The 22388-nt window shown below is 40.9% G+C and overlaps 1 protein-coding gene and 1 pseudogene across 4 annotated transcripts; both read right to left on the bottom strand.

Moving 5' to 3' along the window:
- Positions 1–347: 347 nt before the first annotated feature.
- TPMT (thiopurine S-methyltransferase) lies at positions 348–22296 on the bottom strand. Of its 4 annotated transcripts, none has more exons than XM_070403426.1 (9): positions 22279–22296; positions 19264–19447; positions 17423–17515; positions 11296–11428; positions 7758–7810; positions 7252–7326; positions 2888–2973; positions 1476–1520; positions 348–1031 (listed from the first exon to the last, which is right to left on the bottom strand). In XM_070403426.1, exons 2-9 carry the CDS (start codon positions 19401–19403, stop codon positions 919–921), a joined length of 738 nt encoding a protein of 245 aa, XP_070259527.1. In that variant the 5' UTR covers positions 19404–19447; positions 22279–22296; the 3' UTR covers positions 348–918. The 4 variants fall into 4 exon arrangements, with proteins under 4 accessions (XP_070259527.1, XP_070259524.1, XP_070259526.1 ...); XM_070403423.1 differs by lacking the exon at positions 22279–22296 and adding an exon at positions 21933–22036; XM_070403425.1 differs by lacking the exon at positions 22279–22296 and adding an exon at positions 21966–22006 and having other exon boundaries at positions 19264–19449.
- On the bottom strand, positions 16510–16846 carry LOC139001921 (ubiquitin-like protein NEDD8; annotated as a pseudogene).
- Positions 22297–22388: the final 92 nt, after the last annotated feature.

The raw sequence follows: 22388 nt of genomic DNA, 5'->3' as shown, positions 1-22388 counted from the left end.
TCTTAATAATAAGCCATCCTATTAACATGAACCAAACAATCTAAATCAATTAGGTATTAGGTAGTGTGGTTTGAGAGGGATGTCTGATTTAACAAAATATGATTGTTAATGAAACACTGAGAAATATCAAATCTAAACGTTTATAATGAGTAGTCCTAAATCCAGCCCTAAGTACATTGCCCTTCATTAGACTGTAATTTAAAAAAGATCAACTTAAAAGAAACAAAAAACTGCCAAACTCAGAAAAAAGCTTTTTTAAAAAATTTATTTTTAAAATAAATTTGGGTGCAAGTTATAGACACTAACTCTAGCCAGCAAAGAAAACAGAGGAACAATATTTTGTTGCATATAGATTGGTTTATTTAATTAATTTAAAACATTTTCTTGATTCTGTTACATATAAAATTATATAAAGAGAAAAATGTGAAGAGCAGTGCTAGGATAATAATATGAAGGTTTATAGGAAAAGCTAATATTTTATGTAATTTCTGAGACCACTTTCTTTTACATTAAACCCTATTAAAGTGTTACATTTCCCCAGTGGTTCTAAATTTCATAAAGAATAACAATTTTTCTATGTCAACTATATTTAAGTTGTATGCATTGCATTTCTCTTTATTTTTTAATTATAGAGGTAATACATGGTGATTGTTAAAAAACCCTTCAATTTGTAAGTAAAACACACAGGTATAATCTTTCACCCCCGCTCCCCAATCATACACCCCTTTCCAAAGGTAGCTACTTTAACATTTTAGTATGTGATTGTTGTTGTTATTGTTTTTTCTAAAATGTTACACACATTACTGTGATGTAATTTGTGAACAATTTTTTCAAAGGTCATCCATTGTATTTTCATGCCTTAGCATAATTTTCAATTGCTCTAAAACTTGATGTTACTTGCATTTATTTATGTCTCATTTACTTTTCTGTAAGTAGATATAACTTTTCAACAAGGTAATCAATCCCCCAACTTTTATGTCGTTCTTCAAATGCATCTACTTTCTCAAGACACTGACAAGTGCACACTGAACCTGAAACAAGAAGAAAGGGTAACAAGTTAAAACTTTATAAAGAATGCAATCAGGGATTTTTCTGAAAACACATCAAATGATTTTAAAAACTGTGTACTGAAGATTTCTCTCTTTTTTTCTAATGAAAATGGGGAATTACTAAGGCAAATTCTGAACTCTAAATTGTTATCACTTATAACTCCTAAGAGCCAAACTAAACATACCATCTCTCTGGAATAATTCAAATGTCTTCAACATAAGCATACCGCTTAGCTAAAAAGGCATATTACAAAAAAAATAAAGCATATTACAGAGATCTCTCCTTTTCTAGGACAAAATAGTCTTCAATAAAATGGTTTCTGACCTTTAAATTTTATACTTCTAGGTAATAATAGTTTGATAATAGCTCAGAACAACTAACTGTTGACTTTATTTAAAAAGTTACAGCATACATTCAAAACTTACCAAATAGTCTTTTAATTTCATCATCTGATACATAAAATGGTGGTCCTAGGTAAAAGAAAAACATGGTTAGATCTCATTCTAAAGAGAAATAAATTCTCAGGACCCACTTCTCAGCTTATTTCCAATGACCTAGGTATACTTATTCTACATAGAACTTGATTAGCCAAATAGGTGAGCATGTGACAGGTTCTGCTGCTTCTTTTCTACCATCTCATACCAAAGCCTGGCTTACTGAGGTGGGTCCCATCTCCAGCAGAGATGAGGTGGCTGAGCCAGCCATGGGACTTGGGAACACTGAAATCATACCAGAGTTCATTAACAAATTCCCTAGGGTTTCCTTCATCGTCTTGGGATGTTGATTTTCTACTGCTCCTGCACTCCCCTATATTCTATACACCCTCCCACTTTGCTGAGGGCCATTAACTTTAAAGGAAACTTAGCTTCTGCCCCTCTCTAGAGCTCTCTCTTCTGAGCTCCACCATCAGGCATTGCTTGCTGTGTTTTCTTCCCATAGACCACTCCCTAAGCCTGCTGTTCAGGAATGAAATTGAAATCAGATTAGCAGAGCTGATATCTGTCTCCATTAATTTCTATTTCCATCCAATTGTCCCAGATTTCATTAAGAACAACAGGTCTCATCTTTAAATGAGTTTTTAAGATGATTCAAAGAGAAAAAAACACTAACATATGTAAATGTTTCTAAAACAGAGTACTTTTTAAAAAGCACAATTAAACATCAAAAAGGGAATTTTTAGAAATGAAAAGTCTACATAGCTGTTTTTCAAATCTTTCTGAAGACAAAGTTCAGCGATGACAAAGTTAAGCTTCAATGTTCAAACATATCAAAATGGGTCCAGAAAAAAACACATAGCACTTTTACAAATTCAAAACAAAGATAGTTATAAAAAATGCAATCAATAAATTGTAAAATTTCATAAATTTAAAAAAAAGCAATAGTTTAGAGCTTTTCTCGCATACCTCCTACCTCACCATGTCCACTTTTGACACTGTCCTCCTATGAGGGTGTTTGTGTGTGTGCACACATAGGCATCTGCCCAGATCATCCCCATCACCACGGATGACATAGATATGCTCTATCTATAGCAAAGCAAACAAATCTCTCTTCCTCCTAATCATGAGATTTCTCTTTTACATTAGGGCCATCCATTTCTCCCTCTCTTTCATAGTTTGAGCTGTGAATGAACAAAATGGGAATGGAATATGAGAAAAATATGTACCCAGTGGGAAGATAGAAAAAGTTTATCGTTTCCATTAGCCAAAACTAGACTTATCTTCCTGTATGTGTATAAACACTATACTTCCTATGGGATAAATTAGGAGAAAACTAACGCTATTCATGTCATAGAATTAAATCAGGAAATGAGGCAATTAGGAAAACAAAAAGACTTTACCTGCATATTTAGTTGGATCATAAGAAAAAACACTCAAGAGGTACAGGAACCCTTTTCTCATTAGGGACAGCATTATATCTGCATAGCTAAAACAAACAAACAAAAGCACACAAAAAAGCACGTGTTAGATTCTCTGCAAAGGCAAAGCCTGGCAGGGAGGGAAGGCAGCCTTTACTTTCATCTACATCACTGAGCTTATTTCTTCTAACAACCCGGTGAAGCCGATTCTCATTCTAAGTCAGAAATTGGTTCCACAAATTATGTCATCTGCCAAAACTGGGAAATAATAAAGATGGGAGTGAAAATGAGGCTGCTTCCAGAGCCGCTCAGACCAGAAGACTTCACCACGAGACGAGCAGAGACCACTTCCACCCCGATGTACCCAGAGGTCTGGCCACCTTGAACACATTCTTCCCAAAGGGCCACCATATGCTCTGGGGCAGTGACACCTCTTCCCAGGCCGGTCCCAAAATCACCTGGGCACTTGCTCAAAAAAAAAAAAAAAAAAAAGACGCTTGAGCTCCATCCCCACAGACGGATTCTGTAGGTTTACTGTGGGACATGGTATGCTGTAGAGCAGTGGTTCTCAACCTTGGCTGCACATTAGAATCACCTGGGAATCTTTTTAAAATCCTGATTTCTGGGCCTCATCCTCCGGAAATTCTGTTTCTTTATTATGGGGTGTGGCCACAACATTAGTAACATGATTAGCAGCAAATTGTAGTCTATTAACACAACATTAGCAGCATAGTATTCCATTGTGTATCAGGGGTCCTCAAACTTTTTAAACAGGGGGCAGTTCACTGTCCCTCAGACCGTTGGAGGGCCGGACTATAGTTTAAAAAAAAAACTATGAACAAATTCCTATGCACACTGCACATATCTTATTCTGAAGTAAAAAAACAAAACGGGAACAAATACAATATTTGTATTTGCATGTGGCCCGCGGGCCGTAGTTTGAGGACCCCTGGTGTAGATCAAGCATGTCAAACTCAAAGGCTAACATAGGCCAAATAAACAAGGCATGCAGCCTGTAGATCAAGCATGTCAAACTTGCGGCCCACAACAAATATTTTTGCGGCCCAGCCAATATAACAGTGTGAGCAGTTATTTACAATTATGAAAGGAAATAAGTCTCCTGTCAGATCGAGAATTACTGACATTCACCTTGGGTCAGTTTTGAAAATAATCACTGCGAACAAGATTTTCCCCAAAGTAGGAAAGACAGTAGCAGAGAAGAGATGCCAAGTGTCAGGAAGAAAACATTAAATTTATCATTGTTCCTGTTCTTTTTTTTTTACTATACTTTCAAAATAAACCTACCATTTCTATGAAAATTGAAGCTTTTGTTTTGTGGCTCACATAAACTTAAACCTTGTTTATTTGGCCTGTGTTAGCCTTTGAGTTTGATATGCTTGGTGTAGATGTACCAGTTTTCTAGTCCACTCATCCGCTGATGGGCACTTAGGCTGTTACCAAATCTTAGCTATGGTAAATTGTGCTGCTATGAACATATGGGTCCATATATCTTTTCTGATTGGTGTTTCTGTTTTCTTGGGATATATTGCTATAAATGGGGCTACTGGGTCAAATGGAAGTTCCTTTTTTAATTTTTTGAGGAAACGCCATATTGTTTTCCACAGTGGCTGCATTCACACCAGCAGTGCACGAGGGTTCCTTTTTTTCTGCATCCTCGCCAGCACTTGTCGTTTGTTGATAGCCATTCTGACAGGTGTGAGATGGTTCCTCATTGTTGTTTTGATATGCATCTCTCGGATGATTAGTGACTTTGAGCATGTTTTCATGTCTCGGCTTTCTGTATGACCTCTTTCGAAGGCTATTTTGCTATTTTGCTGCCTATAGATTCCTCTAAGATTTTTATGGTTTACCGTCTTACGTTTAAGTCCTTTATCCATTTTGAGTTTATTTTTGTATATGGTGTAAGTTGGTGGTCTAGTTTCATTTTTTTGCATGTATCTGGCCAATATGTCCAATACCATGTATTAGTATTGAAGAGACTGTCTTGACTCCATTGTATGCTCTTGCCTCCTTTGTCAAATATTAATTGAGCATAATAGCTTGGGTTGATTTCTGGGTTCTCAGTTCTGTTCCATTGCTCTATATGTCTGTTCTTGTGCCAGTAGCAGGCAGTTTTGAGGACAGTGGCTTTGTAATATAGCTTGATATCTAGTATTGTGATCCCTCCAACTTTGCTCCTCTTTCTCAAGATTGCTGCAGCTACTTAGGTCTTTTTTTAAAATTTAATTTCTCTGATGTGAATTCTAACATTTTTTTGTGTGCCTTGTGTTAAGAGTCTCCCTACATACAACTAAGTAATTCAATATTTATGTGCTAAATCTAAGTAAATATGTGAATGATATTTGAGTTGGAAAAAATATATGTATGTTTATACCCAATCCTCATCTGAGGATATTTTTTCCATTAATTTTTACAGAGTGTGGAAGGGAGGGAGGAAGGGGGATGAAGAGGGAGGGAGGGAGGGAGGGAGGGAGGAAGGGAAAGAGAGAGAGAAAGAGAAAGAAAGAGAGAGAGAGAGAGAGAGAGAGAAAGAGAAATATCAATGTGAGAGAGACACATCTATTGGTTGCCTCCTGCATGTGCCCTGACTGGAGCCAGGGATGGAACCTGCAACCCAAGTACATGCCCTTGACCGGGAATTGAACGCATGACCCTTTGGTGCACAGGCGGACACTCAAACCACTGAGCAACAGCACCCAGGGGTGCTTTCTCATATTTTAATTTCATTTCCAATAAGGCTAGGAACAATAAGCATGGTCACCAAAAACATCAATTACAAAAGCTCTAATATAATAATAGCTAATCTTTAGTGATTTAGAGTTGACAGGGCCCTTCCCACACATATCATTTCTCTTAATTTCCATAGCAACCTTGTAAGATAGTATGATGTAGGGATCATGAGTGTGGACTTTGAAGCTAAGCTCCCTGGTGTGAATCTCAGTTCTGTCATGTACTGTCTAACTTTGGACAGGTAACTTAATCTCTTTGACCTTAGTTTCCTCATCTGTACAATGGAAATATAACCATGATTTAACATTACTAATTTAGTGATCAAAGTTGTGTATTTTGTGTTTTCTTTAAGTATATAATCAACCCTATGTTTTCTTAAATGAATCCTGTGCTTTCCTCTCTGTCCAAGCTCTGATTACAGTTGAGTAGCCTGTTCCGGTAGTAAGAAAGGCTGATGCCAGTTGTAAAATCGCAGGTGTCCGAAATAAAACCACAAATGTCGGGTTGATGCAAATTGAAAGATAACATCAGAATGGAGTGAGCTTGAGCAGGAGCTGCGAGACTCCCCTTCAGCCCCCTCCCTTACTCCCACTTCCCTTTCTCAAGAGAAACTGCACATCCACACTTCCCTCGGGAATTCTTCCCTTGGGAATTTTTCCCTCCCGAATTCCCACCAACTCCCTATAAGAATCACTGGCTTGACCAGAGATGTTAAGATGGGTTTTTGGCCCTAACCGGTTTGGCTCAGTGGATAGAGCGTCAGCCTGCAGACTCAAAGGTCCCAGGTTCAATTCCGGTCAAGGGCACGTACCTTGGTTGCGGGCACATCCCCAGTAGGGAGTGTGCAGGAAGCAGCTGATCGATGTTTCTAACTCTCTATCCCTCTACCTTCCTGTCTGTAAAAAATCAATAATATATATTAAAAAAAAAGAAAAGAAAAAAAAGATGGGTTTTTGAGGACAAGCACCCTCCTCCCCCCCCGCCCCCCCCCCCCCCCGCATCTTCTTGAGTCACCGGCACTTGAATAAACCACTTACCTCTCACCAGCACCTATCTCACAAGTTTGGCTTTTGTAGTGGCAGGCAGCTGAACTTGGGTTCAGTTTCAGGAATAATGAGAGCATATACCTCACAGGGTTGTTTTGTGGGTGAAATGTCTTGATGCACATAAAGTATTTAAAACAATGTCTGGCACATGGCAAATGTATGACAAGTGTCACCTGGTATGTTAGCGGAGGTGGTGATGGTGGTACTAGTAGAAATATTACAATTTTGCGGAGGAGTAAACTGAGACTTAGAGAAGGTGGGTACTTTGATCAAGGCAACACAGCTTGGAAATGACAGTCACAAGCCTTGTACCCAGGTCCCTATGGCCAAATCCTATACTTTTTAGACAAAAATGGTGTTGGATTTAGGTCTTCTAATTTCAAATACAAAATGCTACTTTAAACCAGTAAAAGCCTAGCTAATTGTCTAGAATCCAGAAAAAGCACAGCATACGAAATTAAGAAGGCAAGAAATAAAAAAGTAAAGAAAGGAAGAAAGAGGAAGAAAGAAATGAAAAGCCAACATAATTAAAGCAACCAAATTACTAACCGTTTACGATCACCTGGGTTAATAGCAACGAATGCTCCTCTATCCCAAATCCTGTCAAATTTGCCAATATTTGCTCTATCAGAAAAAAAGAGAAAAAATTACAACATTTTATATAAGAAACATCAAATCTTTAACACATCGAACAGTGATTCCCATGGTGCATGCTGGCACTTCAGCAGGTGTTACAGACCTAGGAGTGAAGGTGACACCTGTCTTGCTTTCCATTCCTTTTACTTACTTGTCTAGGGTCATGACAACGTTTTCCATAGTTTGGAAGCTATCCAAGGACAAAAATATTGGGGAGGTAGGGCGTGTTCAATGACTGCTGGCCTCACTGATTTTTTTGTCAGTGTAGCCTACGATAAAAATAACTGCAGAACAGACTCAAATCAATGCTTTGTGAGTGCTACTACCAGTGGATGGGGAGAGGAAAGACTTGCCCCCACCCCAGCATGGCCAGCAAGTACTGAGGTTTCTGAAAGTGCAGAGGTAGTATTCAGTCCTACCTGGGAAGATCAAAAAGGTTGCAACAGTACAATGAGATGTTCCCTGAAGAACTCTGTAATGAAAAAGTCAAGAAAAAAAGTCTACTTATTAGGAGATAACTGAGTAGTAAAGGAAAGAAAAGAGGGGGAAAAAAAAGGTGGTGGAGAGAGAATGCATAATTAAATATAAAGGATATAACTTTACTGCAGATAATGTTTTTACTGAAAATAAAATTTTAATGAAAAACATTTTTTAATGGCGTACTTTTAAAAAAAAAAAAAAACCTGTTCTTTTGGATCAACTCAAGGAGAAAATAAAGAGAGATTAACCTCATTAACTTGTTAAAATTTAGCAATATTTATTCCATCAGAGTCCAGTTCAATCAATACCAGGCAAGCTGATAGAGAAAGGTAAAATATATTAGAAGTTATTCATGAAAAGTGCAGTTGGGGTGATGTCCCCTTTGCCCTTTCATTCATTTATCTAATGAGCATTATTTTCTGAGTGCTTTGTGGATGGGGCTACCCTGGTTCTAGATAGTGGATGTGAATTTGACACCGTCTCTGACCACAGTGGGGACAGCCCGGTGGAGCAGAGAGGCACAGGTACAGAGAAACATTACACTGCAGAACGGCCAGTACTGTTCTGGTTGTGTGCCTGAGAACTGTGAGAACAGAGGACAGAACAGGGAACAGACTGGGGAAAGGCTGAACAAGAGGCAGCTTTGAAAGGGTGTTGGTGCATCTGCTAACATTATAGGGGTTGGGCTGGGGGTGCAGTCCAGGGGCAGTACCATGACATGGATCCCATCATGTCCAGAGGATGGAAGTCTAGGAGGTGGGGTGTGGGCAGGGGTGAAGGGCAAGTTAGCAAAGGTGCATCAGGATGTGAAACTCTTGGATTATATTCTGAAATGAGGTGCCAACAGAGGTTTATAAATACAGGAGGGAGGGTCTTTGAAGACCAGTTCAGAAGTACTCTGGGGGCAGCCCAGAGAGGCCTGGGCCTGGAGGCAGGGAGAACAACCAGTTCTTTTCTTCCTTTTTTTGTTTTGTTAATCCTCACCTGCGAATATTTTCCCATTGATTTTTTAGAAGAGTAAAAGAGAGAGGGAAAGACAGAGCTGGGAGGAGCCTGCAACCAACACACATGCCCTTGGCCAGAATCGAACCCGGGATCCTTTGGTCCGCAGGCTGACGCTCTATCCACTGAGCCAAACCGGCTAAGGCTAGCCAGTGCATCTTAACTGGATGCAGACTGGAATCACTGGGGAACTTTCAATAGTACTGATGCCAGCCCCACCCCAGAGGTTCTGACGTATTTGGCCTGAGGTGAGGCCTCAGACTGGGAACTTTAAAAGATCCACAGGTGACTTCGAATGTGAGGGCTGAGAGCCATTGCTCCAAGAGGCATGTGGAAGCAGGACTCACCTCTTTGGACTGAGTAATCTCCTGAGATTCTTAGATGATTGTGAATGGGGTGGGAGGAAGCTGTAAAATAAAGTACTAGCAAGCCTCCTTGTCCTGAGCAATTAATTTCAGTATTTAAAAATGAGAGTACTTTGTGAGAGACTGAATGTACCAACAATGGCCAGACCACATAAGGCAAGAGAACTTGGACCCATAAGCTCCCAGCAACCTGCCTGGGAAGCCAAACCACAGCGTATGTGGTCAATGACTGCCAGCCTCCTTACTTTTTACCCTCCCCACTCAAGACCAACCAGAGAAAATCAAATATACAACCTAAACCCATCACAGAGTGTGGCCCCCTCTAGTTAGCCCCACTTTGGCTTCCCCAGCCCAACAGCCTCCAATCAGGGCACACCTGAAGCCTTTGCGTTTTTCACTATTAAGCTTTCCCACTCTCCTGCCTGTCTTTTGAGGCTCTTCCAAATGCAAGTGGCTCACCCTCTCTGCTTGTTCACATTAGGGCCTTTATTATTCCCACACTATGACCCCAAGTTGGTGAAGCAGTGCCACTGGATCATTCTGGCCACAGGATGACAACTTCCAAATCTATTTTTTCCAAGCTAAGTGCTGCCCTGCATTTCAGAGACCTAGAACCATTTGCCAGCTACACCTTTGCCATTCTACAGGTCTCTTAAACTCAGCATCTCCAAAACAAAACTCATTTTCTCTTCATTCCCTGCCATTCAACCTGTCATTTATTCTGGAAATAGGAACTCATCATCCTCTTGAACTCTCAGTTAATCACTAAATACCCCCTGTTTGGCATCCTCAGCATTGCTTTACCCTACCCGTGTTCCTCTGAGCACCCCTGTCACTCTCCTAACTCAGGTTTTCAAGATCTCTTTCCCAGACCACTGCTCACAGCCTCCTATCTGCTCTGTCAGGAGGCTCCTTCACTTCAAATGTACTGCCCTTGAGGCCACAAGGGTCTGTTGACTCAAAGGAAAATCTGGCCATGTCACCTTCCCACTTAAACCTTGCTGCACATGTCCCGCCGGTGTGGCTCAGTGGTTGACCATCGACCCATGCACCAAGAGGTCACTGGTTTGATTCCTGGTCAGGGTACGTGCCTGAGTTGTGGGCTTAATCCCTAGTGTGGGAGTGTGCAAAAGGCAGCCAATCAATGATGATCCTCTCTCATCAATCTTTCTTTCTATCTCTCTATCCCTCTCCCTTCCCCTCTCTCTGAAAAAAAACACAAAAAAAACTTGGGGGTGAGGGGACCCTGAAAGTCCTAAACCTGATATTTTTTAAAAAAATAATAATAAAATAAAACCTTGCTGCACAGTCTGAAGGTACCAGCTTCATAGGGCATCTGAGACCATGGATGTGACGCCCTGCCTGTCCCAGCCCTATCAGTCACCATGCTTCATTCAGGAAGCTCCCCCAGGCTGGGTTAGGTAATTTTCCTCTCTGTTCCCTTAATACCCATGCCATTACACTTAACTCCACTTATGACAGCTTTCTCTGCGTTTCTCTTTTTTCTTCTAAGCTAAAGGATTCTTTACGGCAGGGACTGTATTATCTTCTCAATGTCTCATGCAGGGTGTGGCACAAGACAGGTTTCAGAAATGACAATTTATAAATTTAAAAAATCATATAGGCCCTTGGCTGGTATGGCTCAATTGGTTGAGCATCATCCTGTGCACCGAAAGGTCACCAGTTTGATTCGAGGTCAGGGCACATACCCAGTTTTGTGGGTTTGATCCCCAGTTGGGGTGCACACTGGAGGCAAAAAATTGATGTTTCTCTCTCTCTCCCTTTCCCTTACTCTGTCTTTAAAAAATAAATAAAATCAATAATCAGAGAGAATCATTGATTGGCTGCCTCCTGCATGCCCCAAACTGGGGATCGAACCTGTAACCCAGGCATGTGCCCTGACCAGGAATCAAACCATGACCTCCTGTTCCATAGGTTGACGCTCAACTCCTAAACCATGCTGGCTGGGCTACCCATCAATCTTTTTAAGCCCTAGCTCTTTAATTTATAAGTGAATCTTATGTACACTTGCATAGTATCCTCATTCATATTGAAAAAACATTTTTGTGGGGGGTATGGAAATAATTATTTATGAAAAAACAAAACAAACCTTGAATACTTTGGCTCCAGGAATTTCCTTGATTGGTTCTTCTGAGTAAGAAAGATTCTGCTCCGTAAAAAATTCCCGTATCCCAAGTTCACTGATTTCCACACCGACTACACTGTGTCCCCGATCTGCAAACCTGCATAAAACCATATATTTACACTTAAGGTTTTATTTTAAATATAGTACTAAATAAAAGGATATGCCCAATAAGCATGTATTTTCCTTAACTTTAAGGGATTTATATGAATTCAGGTTCATAGGGTTTCATAGACCATGTAGATCCACAGAAAGTGAATCTATATATTTTCAAACCATATGTTATATGGAATTCTGAAAAATTCATTTATATGACTTTAGGAAAATAATTTTTAATTTTGGAAAATTATTCCTTCAAGTGTTGATTTACTACAAATGGACTTTATTAGAAGAGTTTCCGATTTAAAAGCATCCTATGGATTAAAAATACTTTTCAATTTCTCTAAATCGGCTCTGTCCATTACAACCTTCAGTGATAATGGACGTGTCTATACCGACACTGTCCAGACCAGCAGCCACTAACCACACTGGCCGTTGAACACCTGAGACTTGGCCAGTGTGATTTAGTTTACATTTAAATAGCCACATGCGCTAGTAGCTATGGTACTGGAGCATATGGCTCTAAAACAGTAGCATCCATTTCTATAAAAAAATCTTATAATTTTCATTTACTTACAATCTTGTAATTTTCATTTACAATACATTCTACCCAGAAATTTATTTAATTATCATATGCAAATAACTAGCATTTTCCTGGTAAGCTTTATAATTACAGAACTCACAGACTTGGAATTCTGCACTCCAGAGAAAACACGATTAGTGGCACAAAATTCCTAGGCAAAGTACTGACTTTATGCCAAATTAAATTAAACACACACACAGTCAGTTCTGCGATAATGCAACATATGCCTACCTAAAAATCACTGCACTACGCAAAATCATGCAATAAAAATCACAAGGCTCATGGAGAAGATAAGGGTTGGGGTGCAACATTAAAAACTTTGTCATAATGTAATATTATTCAGCTATAAAAAAAGAACAAAGTGTTGCCATTTGTGACAACCTGAGTGAACCTTGAGGGCATTGTGCTAATTGAAATAAGTCAGAAGAGAAAGATAAATACCATATGATTTCATTTATATGTGAAATCTAAAAATAAAATTAAAAAACCAACAAATTAATTAATAGATAAAGAGAGCAGATTGATGGTTGCCAGAGGCTGGGGTTAAGGGCTGGGCAACATGAGTGAAGGGGGTAAAAATGTACAAAATTCCAGTTATAAAATAAATAAGTCATGGGGATATAATGTACAGCACGAGGATATAGATACTAATACTGTATTGCATACAGGGTGGGGCCAAAATAGGTTTTCAGTTGTTCCTATAGAAAATAATACAATAATTAATAATAATTCAAGAATAAACTGCATACTCATAGCTTAAACCCACTTTTGCCCCACCCTGTATTTGAAAGTTGCTAAGAGCAGATCTTAAAAGTTCTTATCAAGAGAAAAAAAATTATAACTATGTATTGTGACGGATGTTAACAAGACTTATTGTGGTGATCCTTTTGCAGTACCTACAAATATCAAATCATTGTGCTGTACACCTGAAACTAACATAATGTATTCCAATTATACATTTATGCATGTATGTATGTATGTATTTGTTTATTGGAGTTCCAGTGAGTTTTCACTGAGATAAATTTAAAAAAATCAACATTTTATCAACTATCTTTTCTGAACTTTATAAACTCAGCAGAGACACTGGTCCATGTGCACACACAACATGATACATGCTGACCAAAACAAAGCCCCATTGGAACACTTGCCAATTGTAACAGAAAGCCAATTTTTTCACAATTTTGAGTCCCCACTGTTCACTTCTCAGTGGAAATGGTCCCGTATGGCTAGGGAACAATAAAATTCTACCCCATTTTTACTGAACAAAAAAATATTTTCAGGTTTTAGTTTTGTTTCAAAAAAGGGAACAGTGACTTTGTTTTCTCCAGGCACTCTCCCCCAGAACCATTGGTTGAAATACAGTATTCCGTTATCTTACTAACCCAATGCTACCCTCTCCCCTGCTCAGTACTGTCAATTGGAGAATTTAAATACACTTTCTGTTGAAATCTCTCAGCTATGGTCCAGGTGCCAGGCTGGCTCCCTCTGACCTCATGAACTGTTATAACCTCTGGACCCTTAACTCTTTACCCTAAAGATGAGTTTTTAGATCTGGAGAGTGGATTTTCTCTGGGAGTTTAAAAACTATCTTTAAGAAAATATAGAACTTCAAGCTCACCAAAGTCCACTTAAATTCACCAAAAAGGTGACTGACTTCAGCTCCCACAAGGCCAATAATTTTGTTTGACAAAGATATTCTGTCAAACAATGATTCCCCAATAACAGTTTTTAAGATGCACAGAATGCTGAAAAAAGTAGCAAATTAAAGTAACATGGCTTAATTCCCAAGAATCTATTTCATTTTTTTGTTACTCATCTATAAGGTCAGGAGTGTGGCTTAAGGCAGTTTCTGATGAGGTTATAAACTTTCAAAGTGTTTCTAAATCCTCATTGCAGACTCCCTTTCTTTTGGGGCACAGTCACCTCCCTCCCACCCCTACTTAAAAAAATTAAACCAAGTGATCAGAATGAGATGTTTCGATGCCAACAATTTACACTCAAGGCTTTTTGCTGAGTTGTCTGGTTCTAACCCAAGCATGATGATATCAAACACAAAGCACATGGCAAAGGATGGATGCTCCCATCTCATTCTGAAAACAAGTATTGATAACCAGTTGCCTCCCCTCTCCCCCCAGGATTATTCCTTAACTTAAAAATAATGTTTAAAAAAGTTGTTACATATTTGCTATAACTTATCTCTGTGAACCAACATCTAGAAATAAGCTGGGTAAACATTACATAAGAAAAAAAAAACCTTTGTCAGTAGAAAAGGACAGAAAACTAGTAGAAATTTGGCACAGTTTACACATGTTAAGTGGTTATATAATATACAAATACTACAACATGGCACTTTACACCTTGAAAAAGACCAGACGTTTACTTGTAGAACTGGGCGTTGGAAGGGCTACAGCTTTTGAGTTATTGTGAAGTGATGGAGAGAAGATTATTGGGAATCGAGTTTAAAGTCCTAACTCTAGCGGTGGATGGGACTGACTCACAGCACACAGGATGAACTGAGGCCTCTGGGAGAGGTTTGAGGTGTGTGCCTATGTTCCTTTTGTCTATTCATACACAGCTTAGTTCCATTGGGCAGAGTTATCTGCTTTCACCTCATGTTTCTTGCAGACTAAACAAATGTAAAATTCATGTCATGCTCAAATTATTCCCTAATATATCAATGGAGTTGAACAAAATTCACATTTTTTAAATACAAGGTAGAGCAGAAGTCACTGTACCTACTACCCACATAAGACTACACACTTTCTATGTGGTCAGAGCATGAACTGTTTATAGTTCTAAAATAAACATCTTAATAACGTGTCTTTCATATTTCCTAGGAAGTTTGTAAGTTAACGTATAGGGAATATTTCTTTTATATTTTTCATGCATTTTTTGAAGTTATATAAACAAAAGAGTCTAAACCAGCTGCATGAATTTTTATTTCCATTCAACATATGGAAAAATGAAACACTGCTTACTATAGATTGTTATAGGCTGGATAACATTGGAATACTAGAGGCCCAGTGCACAAAATTCATGTACCGGGGTAGGGGGGGTCTCTTAGCCCAGCCTGTACCCTCTCCCTATCCGGAACTCCTCAGGTAGGTTCCCTAGGCCTGGCTGGTGATCAGGGCCTATCGGGGCTTTCCTTCCCCTGGCTGCCAGCAGCTGGCCCTGCCTCCGCTGCTGCCACTGCTTCCCATTTGTGCAGTGCTGCCCTCCCTCCCCCACCACCGGTCCCAATCCCTTGGCTGGCCTGGGCCTCCCTCTGTGGGGTGATTGCTGGCTGGCCCACCACACCTGCCACAGCGTCGCTGGCTGGTGGCCTGGGCCTCACTCTGTGGGGCAATCGATTGCGGGCCAAATGGGCAGGGCTCTGTGATCTATTGCCACGCAGAGGGTGGCCTGGGCCTCCCTCTTTGGGGCGATTGCAGAGCCCCTGCCTCCTGATCAACTGCCCCACCAGCCGGTGGCCTGGGCCTCCTACTTTGGGTAGATTGATCGCAGAGCCACCCCATCAGTCGCCCCACAGAGGGGTGGCTTGGGCCTCCCTCTGAGGGACGATTGTGGGGTGATGGTGGGGCCCCTCAACCAATCGCATCACACCCACGTTGGCTGGCCTAGTACCAAATCATGTCATAGCATGGTCGTCTGGAAGGTTGTCTGGACGGTCATTTTGCTGTTCGGTTGATTTGCATATTATGCTTTTATTATTATAGATATTGTCCTTAAAAAAAAACAACACCTAAGCCCAGCCGGTGTGGCTCACTGGTTGAGCATCCACCTATGAGCCAGGAGAAGGTCACGGTTCAATTCCTGGTCAGGGCACATGCCTGCATTGTGGCCTCAGTCCCCAGTGTGGGACATGCAGGAAGCAGCCAGTCAATGATTCTCTCATCATTGATGTTTCTCTCTCTCTCTTCCTTTCCCTTCCTCTCTGAAATCAATAAAAATATATTTTAAAAAAACCCTAAGAAAATGTCTTAAACATTTTTTTTAATGCTTTTTGGGCCTCAGTTCATAGTTTATTCAAATCTGGCATCTGTATAGACCTCAATCTACAAATTAGTTAGATAAATGAAAAACCTCTAGTATAATAATTTCTATGCAATTATATACAATTTAGTTCTGGTATTATCATAAGTGATTTTAAACCTAAAATATTTAACAATCACATCTAATTGTCTGTTTCATCATACCAATCTTGTCTCTGCTTGTTAGATTTTTTTTTGCCAGGAAATATCTTATTGACAACCAGGGCAGGGACACAGTCATAAGAGAGGGAAGTACACAGGACTGCAAACTAAAACCCAATAGCCAGCAGGGGCCATTTGGGACAGGAACACTGCATCCTGGGGTCCTCACAGTCTCCTACCCGTAGACACACAAGACTGGGCATCCAGGAGAGGGGGCAGTGACTCTGGAGCCCCAGGGAATGGCAGGATATATGATGCCTCATCACGAGACAGGGCAAGCAGGTAAAATGGAGAGAGGGTCCATCACTGCCTAAAGCCACCTCCTCCTCTTAGAGCCCAACACGAGGTGGAGGACTGAACCACCTAGGATTTTACAATCCGCTACTGATTATAAAATCCTATGAGGGTAGTCTTCTCATCATTCATCTGTTTACCAGTGTAGATGAGCTGCTGCTGTGTGTGTGTGGGGGGGGGGGTGGGGAGGGGGGGGGCGCGGGGTGGAAGGTTCCCTCTTTCTCTTTCACACGTTCCTTGATTCATTCCACCTTATCTGTGGGTTCAATGTCAATCTCAACCTCCTTTCTGGTGAGCGTCTTCACTTTAATTAGCATCTTCTTCCAATATTGGGTCTGCACACAGATACATTGCTGCTTCTACTGCTGTGGTGGCTGCTGCCGCTCCCCAGCACTCTGTCGGTGGGAGTCACTCTAGATCAGCGATGGCGAACCTATGACATGCGTGTCAGAGGTGACATGCGAACTCATTTTTGTGGTTGATTTTTCTTTGTTAAATGGCATTTAAATATATAAAATAAATATCAAAAATATAAGTCTTTGTTTTACTATGGTTGCAAATATCAAAAAATTTCTATATGTGACACGGCACCAGAGTTAAGTTAGGGTTTTTCAAAATGCTGACACGCTGAGCTCAAAACGTTCGCCATCACTGCTCTAGATTGTTCTTATCACTTATGACTTGGCAATAAGACAATCTGTTTATAAAGTTAATATTTTTCAGGCAGGTAGTTTCCAAAGTAATGCTTTTTTCTGGTTCAGTCATCTGAACCGACTTGGTTAGGATCAAGTCTAATAATATAGTTTAAGTGTCGTCAATTTCATAGCCACAGTTAAGCTATAGCAGCCATTTTACAAATGCTCTCAGCTACAAGTACTTTTCACCAAGATAAGAAAGTGTGTTAATGCATATCTGCTCTTACCATCTCATCTCAACTGCTTTCCCACAAAGAGGGAAAAATACCCTCAGTCCACTCTCGCCTTTAAGGAAAGCATCCAAATGCTTCTTTAATAGCCTGGGGAGAAAAACAAAGTTTTAAAAATTAGCCAATGCAGAGGAAAGGACTACAACTGTATGACGCTAAATACTTTTCATGCATTACCTCACTATTCCCAACTTTACAAAGTAGGTAACATTAATTATTATAATCTCCAGTTGACATAAAAAGAAATAGGAAGGCTAAGTAGCTTGCTCAGTAACATATGAGTGGTTAATCTGACTTAAATATAGGGCTGTCCTGATTAGTAATCTATAATAATAAAAGTGTAATATGCTAACTAGACCGGAGGTCCTTCCAGGCGACCTTCCAGACAAAGCTGGGGCTGTGAGGGAAGCCCAGGTCCCAGGTGCCAGAGAGAAGCTGGTGCCAGCAACAGGGGGAAGGCAGGCCTACTCTTGCAAGAATTTCATGCATTGGGCCTCTAGTTAAAAATAAAATACAAATTTCTTTGGTTGATGTTTTGAAATTTCTTTATTACTCTCTCAAAGGTATCAGTGTATGTGTTTACACGTGTGTGTGAGATGTGGAGGAGCCTCTGGGTACACTGAGCTTTTCAAGCTCTCTAAATGTGTGCTCAGGTCTCAGAAGGAGCTCTGAAGAGTTGTAGTTATTCTTGTAGTTAATTCCTCTGTAGAGATGTGGCCCTTCTAAGGCCATCCACATGACAGAGATAACCCATACAATGATTCTGGGATGATGCCCCAACTACCCTCGGTGTGCAAATGCAATCCTATATAATAAAAGGGTAATATGCAAATTGATCCTAACAGCAGAATGACTGGGAATGACTGGTCACTATGACACACACTGACCACCAGGGGGCAGATGCTCAATGCAGGAGCTGCCCCCTGGTGGTCAGTGCGCTCCCACAGGGGGAGCTCTGCTCAGCCACAAGCCAGGCTGACGGCTGCCAGCACAGCAGTGGTGGTGGGAGCCTCTCCCGCCTCCTCAGCAGCGCTAAGGATGTGCGACTGCAGCTTAGGCCTGCTCCCCGCTGGCAAGTGGACATCCCCCAAGGGCTCCCAGGCTGCCAGAGGGATGTCTGACTGCCAGCTTAGGCCCGGTCCCCCGGGGAGCAGGCCTAAGCCAGCAGGTGGACATCCCCCGAGGGGTTCCAGACTGCGAGAGGGCACAGGTCGGGCTGAGAGACCCCCCCCCCCGAGTGCACAAATTTTTGTGCACCAGGCCTCTAGTTAATAATAAAAATGTCTCCTGAGAGGGCAGATGACTGCCTGGAACAAGGAATGTCTGACATGGCCACTTGACTCAGCACTGGCCTAAGATTTATTGTCCCTGCATCGAAGCCCACTACTGCTACTAAGACGTGGCTCAACATCCTGGCTCACTTGCTAATTTCTTTCAACTTTTCTTCCCCTATATAGATAATACTTTAACATTTGAACAAAGTAAGAACACCACCACTTCTCAGTATAAAGAGATATAGGCATTAATGTCACTTGAACATCTGCTGTATGTATACGCACACATGTCCAATATATAGAAGCTACAAGCGCTTAAAAAAGAAAACCATATTTCATAAATCTAAGATGCCTTCAATTGTAAGTCACACCATTATTTATGCTCCGGGGGAAGAGAAAACATTGCCAATCATCTATGACATGACATAGATGGGTTCTGTTTTCAGAGATGCTAAAATGTGCATCTTAAAATCAGTCGAATAATGTGTGCCTATGTTATTATTTCTATTGCCAAAGTCAGTCTCTGATAGAGCATTTCTCTGTTATATACCAAACATTTCTTACTGGTGTCCTTGTTCTTGATGAAATGTAATTTTGCGCTCCACCCACTTTTCTTGCCATTCTTCCAGAGTTAGTATTCGGTTTTTCTGTACCTCAGTATCGGGGTACTCTTTAACATCAAGTGAAGTTCTTGTATCATCCATAGTTTCGTGGGTACCTTTGCTTTACAAGCAGATGTCTCTGATGCCTAAGTGGGAAATATTTGCAATGTTGACATTTAAGGGCACTGCAATTCTCTTGAAGAATGAAATAAAAACTATTCTCCTCAGAAGTATGGTTCTTAAAAAATATTTCAACATCACAAGAAAAGCCATACAAAAATTGAATTACATCTTAACATTAGAGTAAAAGGTTTTAAGTTAAGAAAAGGAGAGGAGAAAAAAACAAACAGGCATTTCATACTTTATAACTTTTATAAACTTAAGATAATTTTTTATAGCATCTCAGTTACTCTTTAATTTAAAATTTGTAAAAAATTTATCTTTGTTGTTGAAAGTATTACAGATGTCCCCCTTTTCCCCCTCATTGACCCCCTCCACCCAGCCCAGAAACCTCTAGGCTTTTACCACACTATAGTCTATGTCCATGGGTTATGCATATATGAATATGAGTTCTTTAATTAATCTCCCCCACCTCCTTCTGAGATTTATCAGTCTGTTCCATCCTTCTATGTATCTGGATCTATTTTGTTCATCAGTTTATTCTATTCATTAGATTCTATATATGAGTCAGATCATGTGGTGCTTGTCTTTCTCTGACTGGCTTATTTCCCTTAGCACAATACTCTCCAGGTCCCTCTAAAGGGTAAGAGATCCTTCTTTATAAGAGCTGCATAGTATTCCATGGTGTAAATATACCACATATTTTTAAATACTTACTTCTTTTTTTTTAAATCAATGTTACAATGCATACAATTTAAAGATTCAACAGTTATGAAAATAATAGCTCCCATTCCCAACCATCTTTAACTTTTATAGCTAAGTCTTGAAATTTAACTCTATATCTCAATATAACAGGTTTATTTTGTATCTTCTTGATTTTTCATTTCTAGGTAGCTTCTAGAGAAGATAAGCAGTTAGCCCTCTTTCAACTTCCCAACACACACACACACACCCACACACACATACCCTTCGCATTTTCCCTATCCTTTCAGTAGCAGATTTTTGATTAAATATGCGGAATACACATTGTTCTGACTCAGTAAATACTTCCCACAGCTTAGCATTCTGTAATTACTTTTACTTTGCTGTATAACTTTTTTATTCTGTAGTTCATAACTGTCTTGCTTTTTTATTTATAAAATTTCTATACAGTAGTTTGAATTATATTAGTATGCTATTATTGGTGGTTCTAACTTAATGATTTATTCTTGAGAATAGCAAACAAAGCATAAAAGCATAAAAAGGAAAAGTTCATTTTAATGCAAATTTTGGCTTTGATGTGCTTAGAATTTAAAAAGGCACATCCCTTGTAATTGGGAATATAAATTCACTTCTCAGCGAATATTTGTTAACAAATGACTTTTGCAAGGCTCTCAGAGTTTTTTGAGAGGTTAGTGTGAAGTATCTGATATCAGGTACAGAAAAGCAATGAATTGTTTTTTTATCTCCATGTCCAGTTGAAATTTTGGGCTTGAGATGTCACTAAGCAGTTCTCTACTTAAAACAAAAGGAAAGCATAATTTTATCCCAGAGGCAGGGCAACCTGGATTGTACAACTCTATCCCTCTCACACAACCTTGAAATGTAACTGAACTCCAGGAATATAACTTAATCACCTCTGAGAACATTAACAGCTTCTTAACTTGTCCATGTCCTTTTCTTGAGAAATAAAAAGTTTCGTACTAAAATCAGATTAAAACCACAAATTATAAAAATCAGGAAAGGCAAGTTTCACTAGTATTTTCTCCCATACATGGAAATAGATGTGCTAGTTTGGTCGCTAATTTCTCCGTGGGTGGGCCCCCACCTTTAAACAAAAACATGTTACTGGTTTTTTAAAATATATATATATATATATTTTATTGATTTTTTTTTTACAGAGAGGAAGGGAGAGAGATAGAGAGTTAGAAACATCGATGAAAGAGAAACATGGATCAGCTGCCTCTTGCACACTCCCTACTGGAGATATGCCCGCAACCAAGGTACGTGCCCTTGACCGGAATCGAACCCGGGACCTTTCAGTCCGCAGGCCGATGCTCTATCCACTGAGCCAAACCGGTTACGGCAAAATATGTTACTGCTTTTAAAAAAATTTTGCTAAATTTAAGAATGACTTCCCTAAAGTGCACAAAACTTAAGAGTACGGCTCAGTGAATTTTTACATAGAAGTTTTACACCTGTGTTAACACCATGGAGCAAGACAATATTTAAAGCACCCCAGTCCCCACCTCCACCCCCCGCCACCACCACCACCACCACCCCCAGTGCATCACGCACTATTCTGGCAAGTACTTCCCTTACCAATCACTGATACACAAGAATCTTTTGGTTTAACTTTAAATAATGGACTCACAGCAAAGTCATTTACTTCCCGGCCTCTATTCTCAGATTTCACTCTGCTCCCTGCACCCCACTCCGGGATGCGGATGGCTGGGCTGTCCATCCTTTTGAGGCTGCCGGTTCCCGAACCCCATCCCAGGCTCGCACCCAGCGGATCATTCCATCTCTCACCCGCGCTTTCTCTGGACCGCAGTGGACCTCCCTGGCCAGTCGCCCGCTGCCTCACGGTCTAGCTCCGAACCGCCACGGGCGGGCAAGTAAAGGCCTGGGCGCCCCGCCTCCCCCGCGCCCCGCCTTAGTCTCCGCCCCCTGGCCCACCCCTCACCGGCGTCCAGCCCGCGCGCCCGCCCAGGTGCCCCGCCTCGGCCCCCGCCCCGGACCCGCCCCCTCCGTGGACGTCCCGCCTCCGCTCCCGTCCCCGGCCCCATCCCCTCCCGGCGTCCAGGCCCCGCCCCCGCCCTCCCCAGCGCTCCGACTGGCGCAGTGGCGGAAATGGGCAAGGAGGGGCGAACCTCACCGCGAAGGCGAAGGCGGGGCCCCGACTCCTCCCTGCTCCCGCCAGCTCCTCCCACTCCGGGTCACGCCGTCACAGGGGCGGAAGCGGCGGCGGCGGCGGCGGCGGCGGCG

The sequence above is a fragment of the Myotis yumanensis genome, unplaced genomic scaffold (assembly GCF_028538775.1).
Source record: "Myotis yumanensis isolate MYYU_CA2020_CCGP unplaced genomic scaffold, mMyoYum1.0.hap1 SCAF_2, whole genome shotgun sequence".
Classification (NCBI taxonomy): domain Eukaryota; kingdom Metazoa; phylum Chordata; class Mammalia; order Chiroptera; family Vespertilionidae; genus Myotis; species Myotis yumanensis.
The sequence above is the reverse complement of the archived record's forward strand: the minus strand, read 5'-3'. Positions and strand labels throughout refer to the sequence as shown.

What these genes read in the sequence shown, in the direction of transcription:
- TPMT (XM_070403426.1), bottom strand. Translation starts at nt 19,403, where the DNA reads ATGGATGATACAAGAACTTCACTTGATGTTAAAGAGTACCCCGATACT. An exon ending in CTGGAGCCAAAGTATTCAAG is followed by an intron (nt 7,811 to 11,295) that starts GTTTGTTTTGTT and finishes TTTTCATTACAG; the next exon opens with AGTTCTTCAGGGAACATCTC. An exon ending in TGATCCAACTAAATATGCAG is followed by an intron (nt 1,521 to 2,887) that starts GTAAAGTCTTTT and finishes TCTTTTACCTAG; the next exon opens with GACCACCATTTTATGTATCA.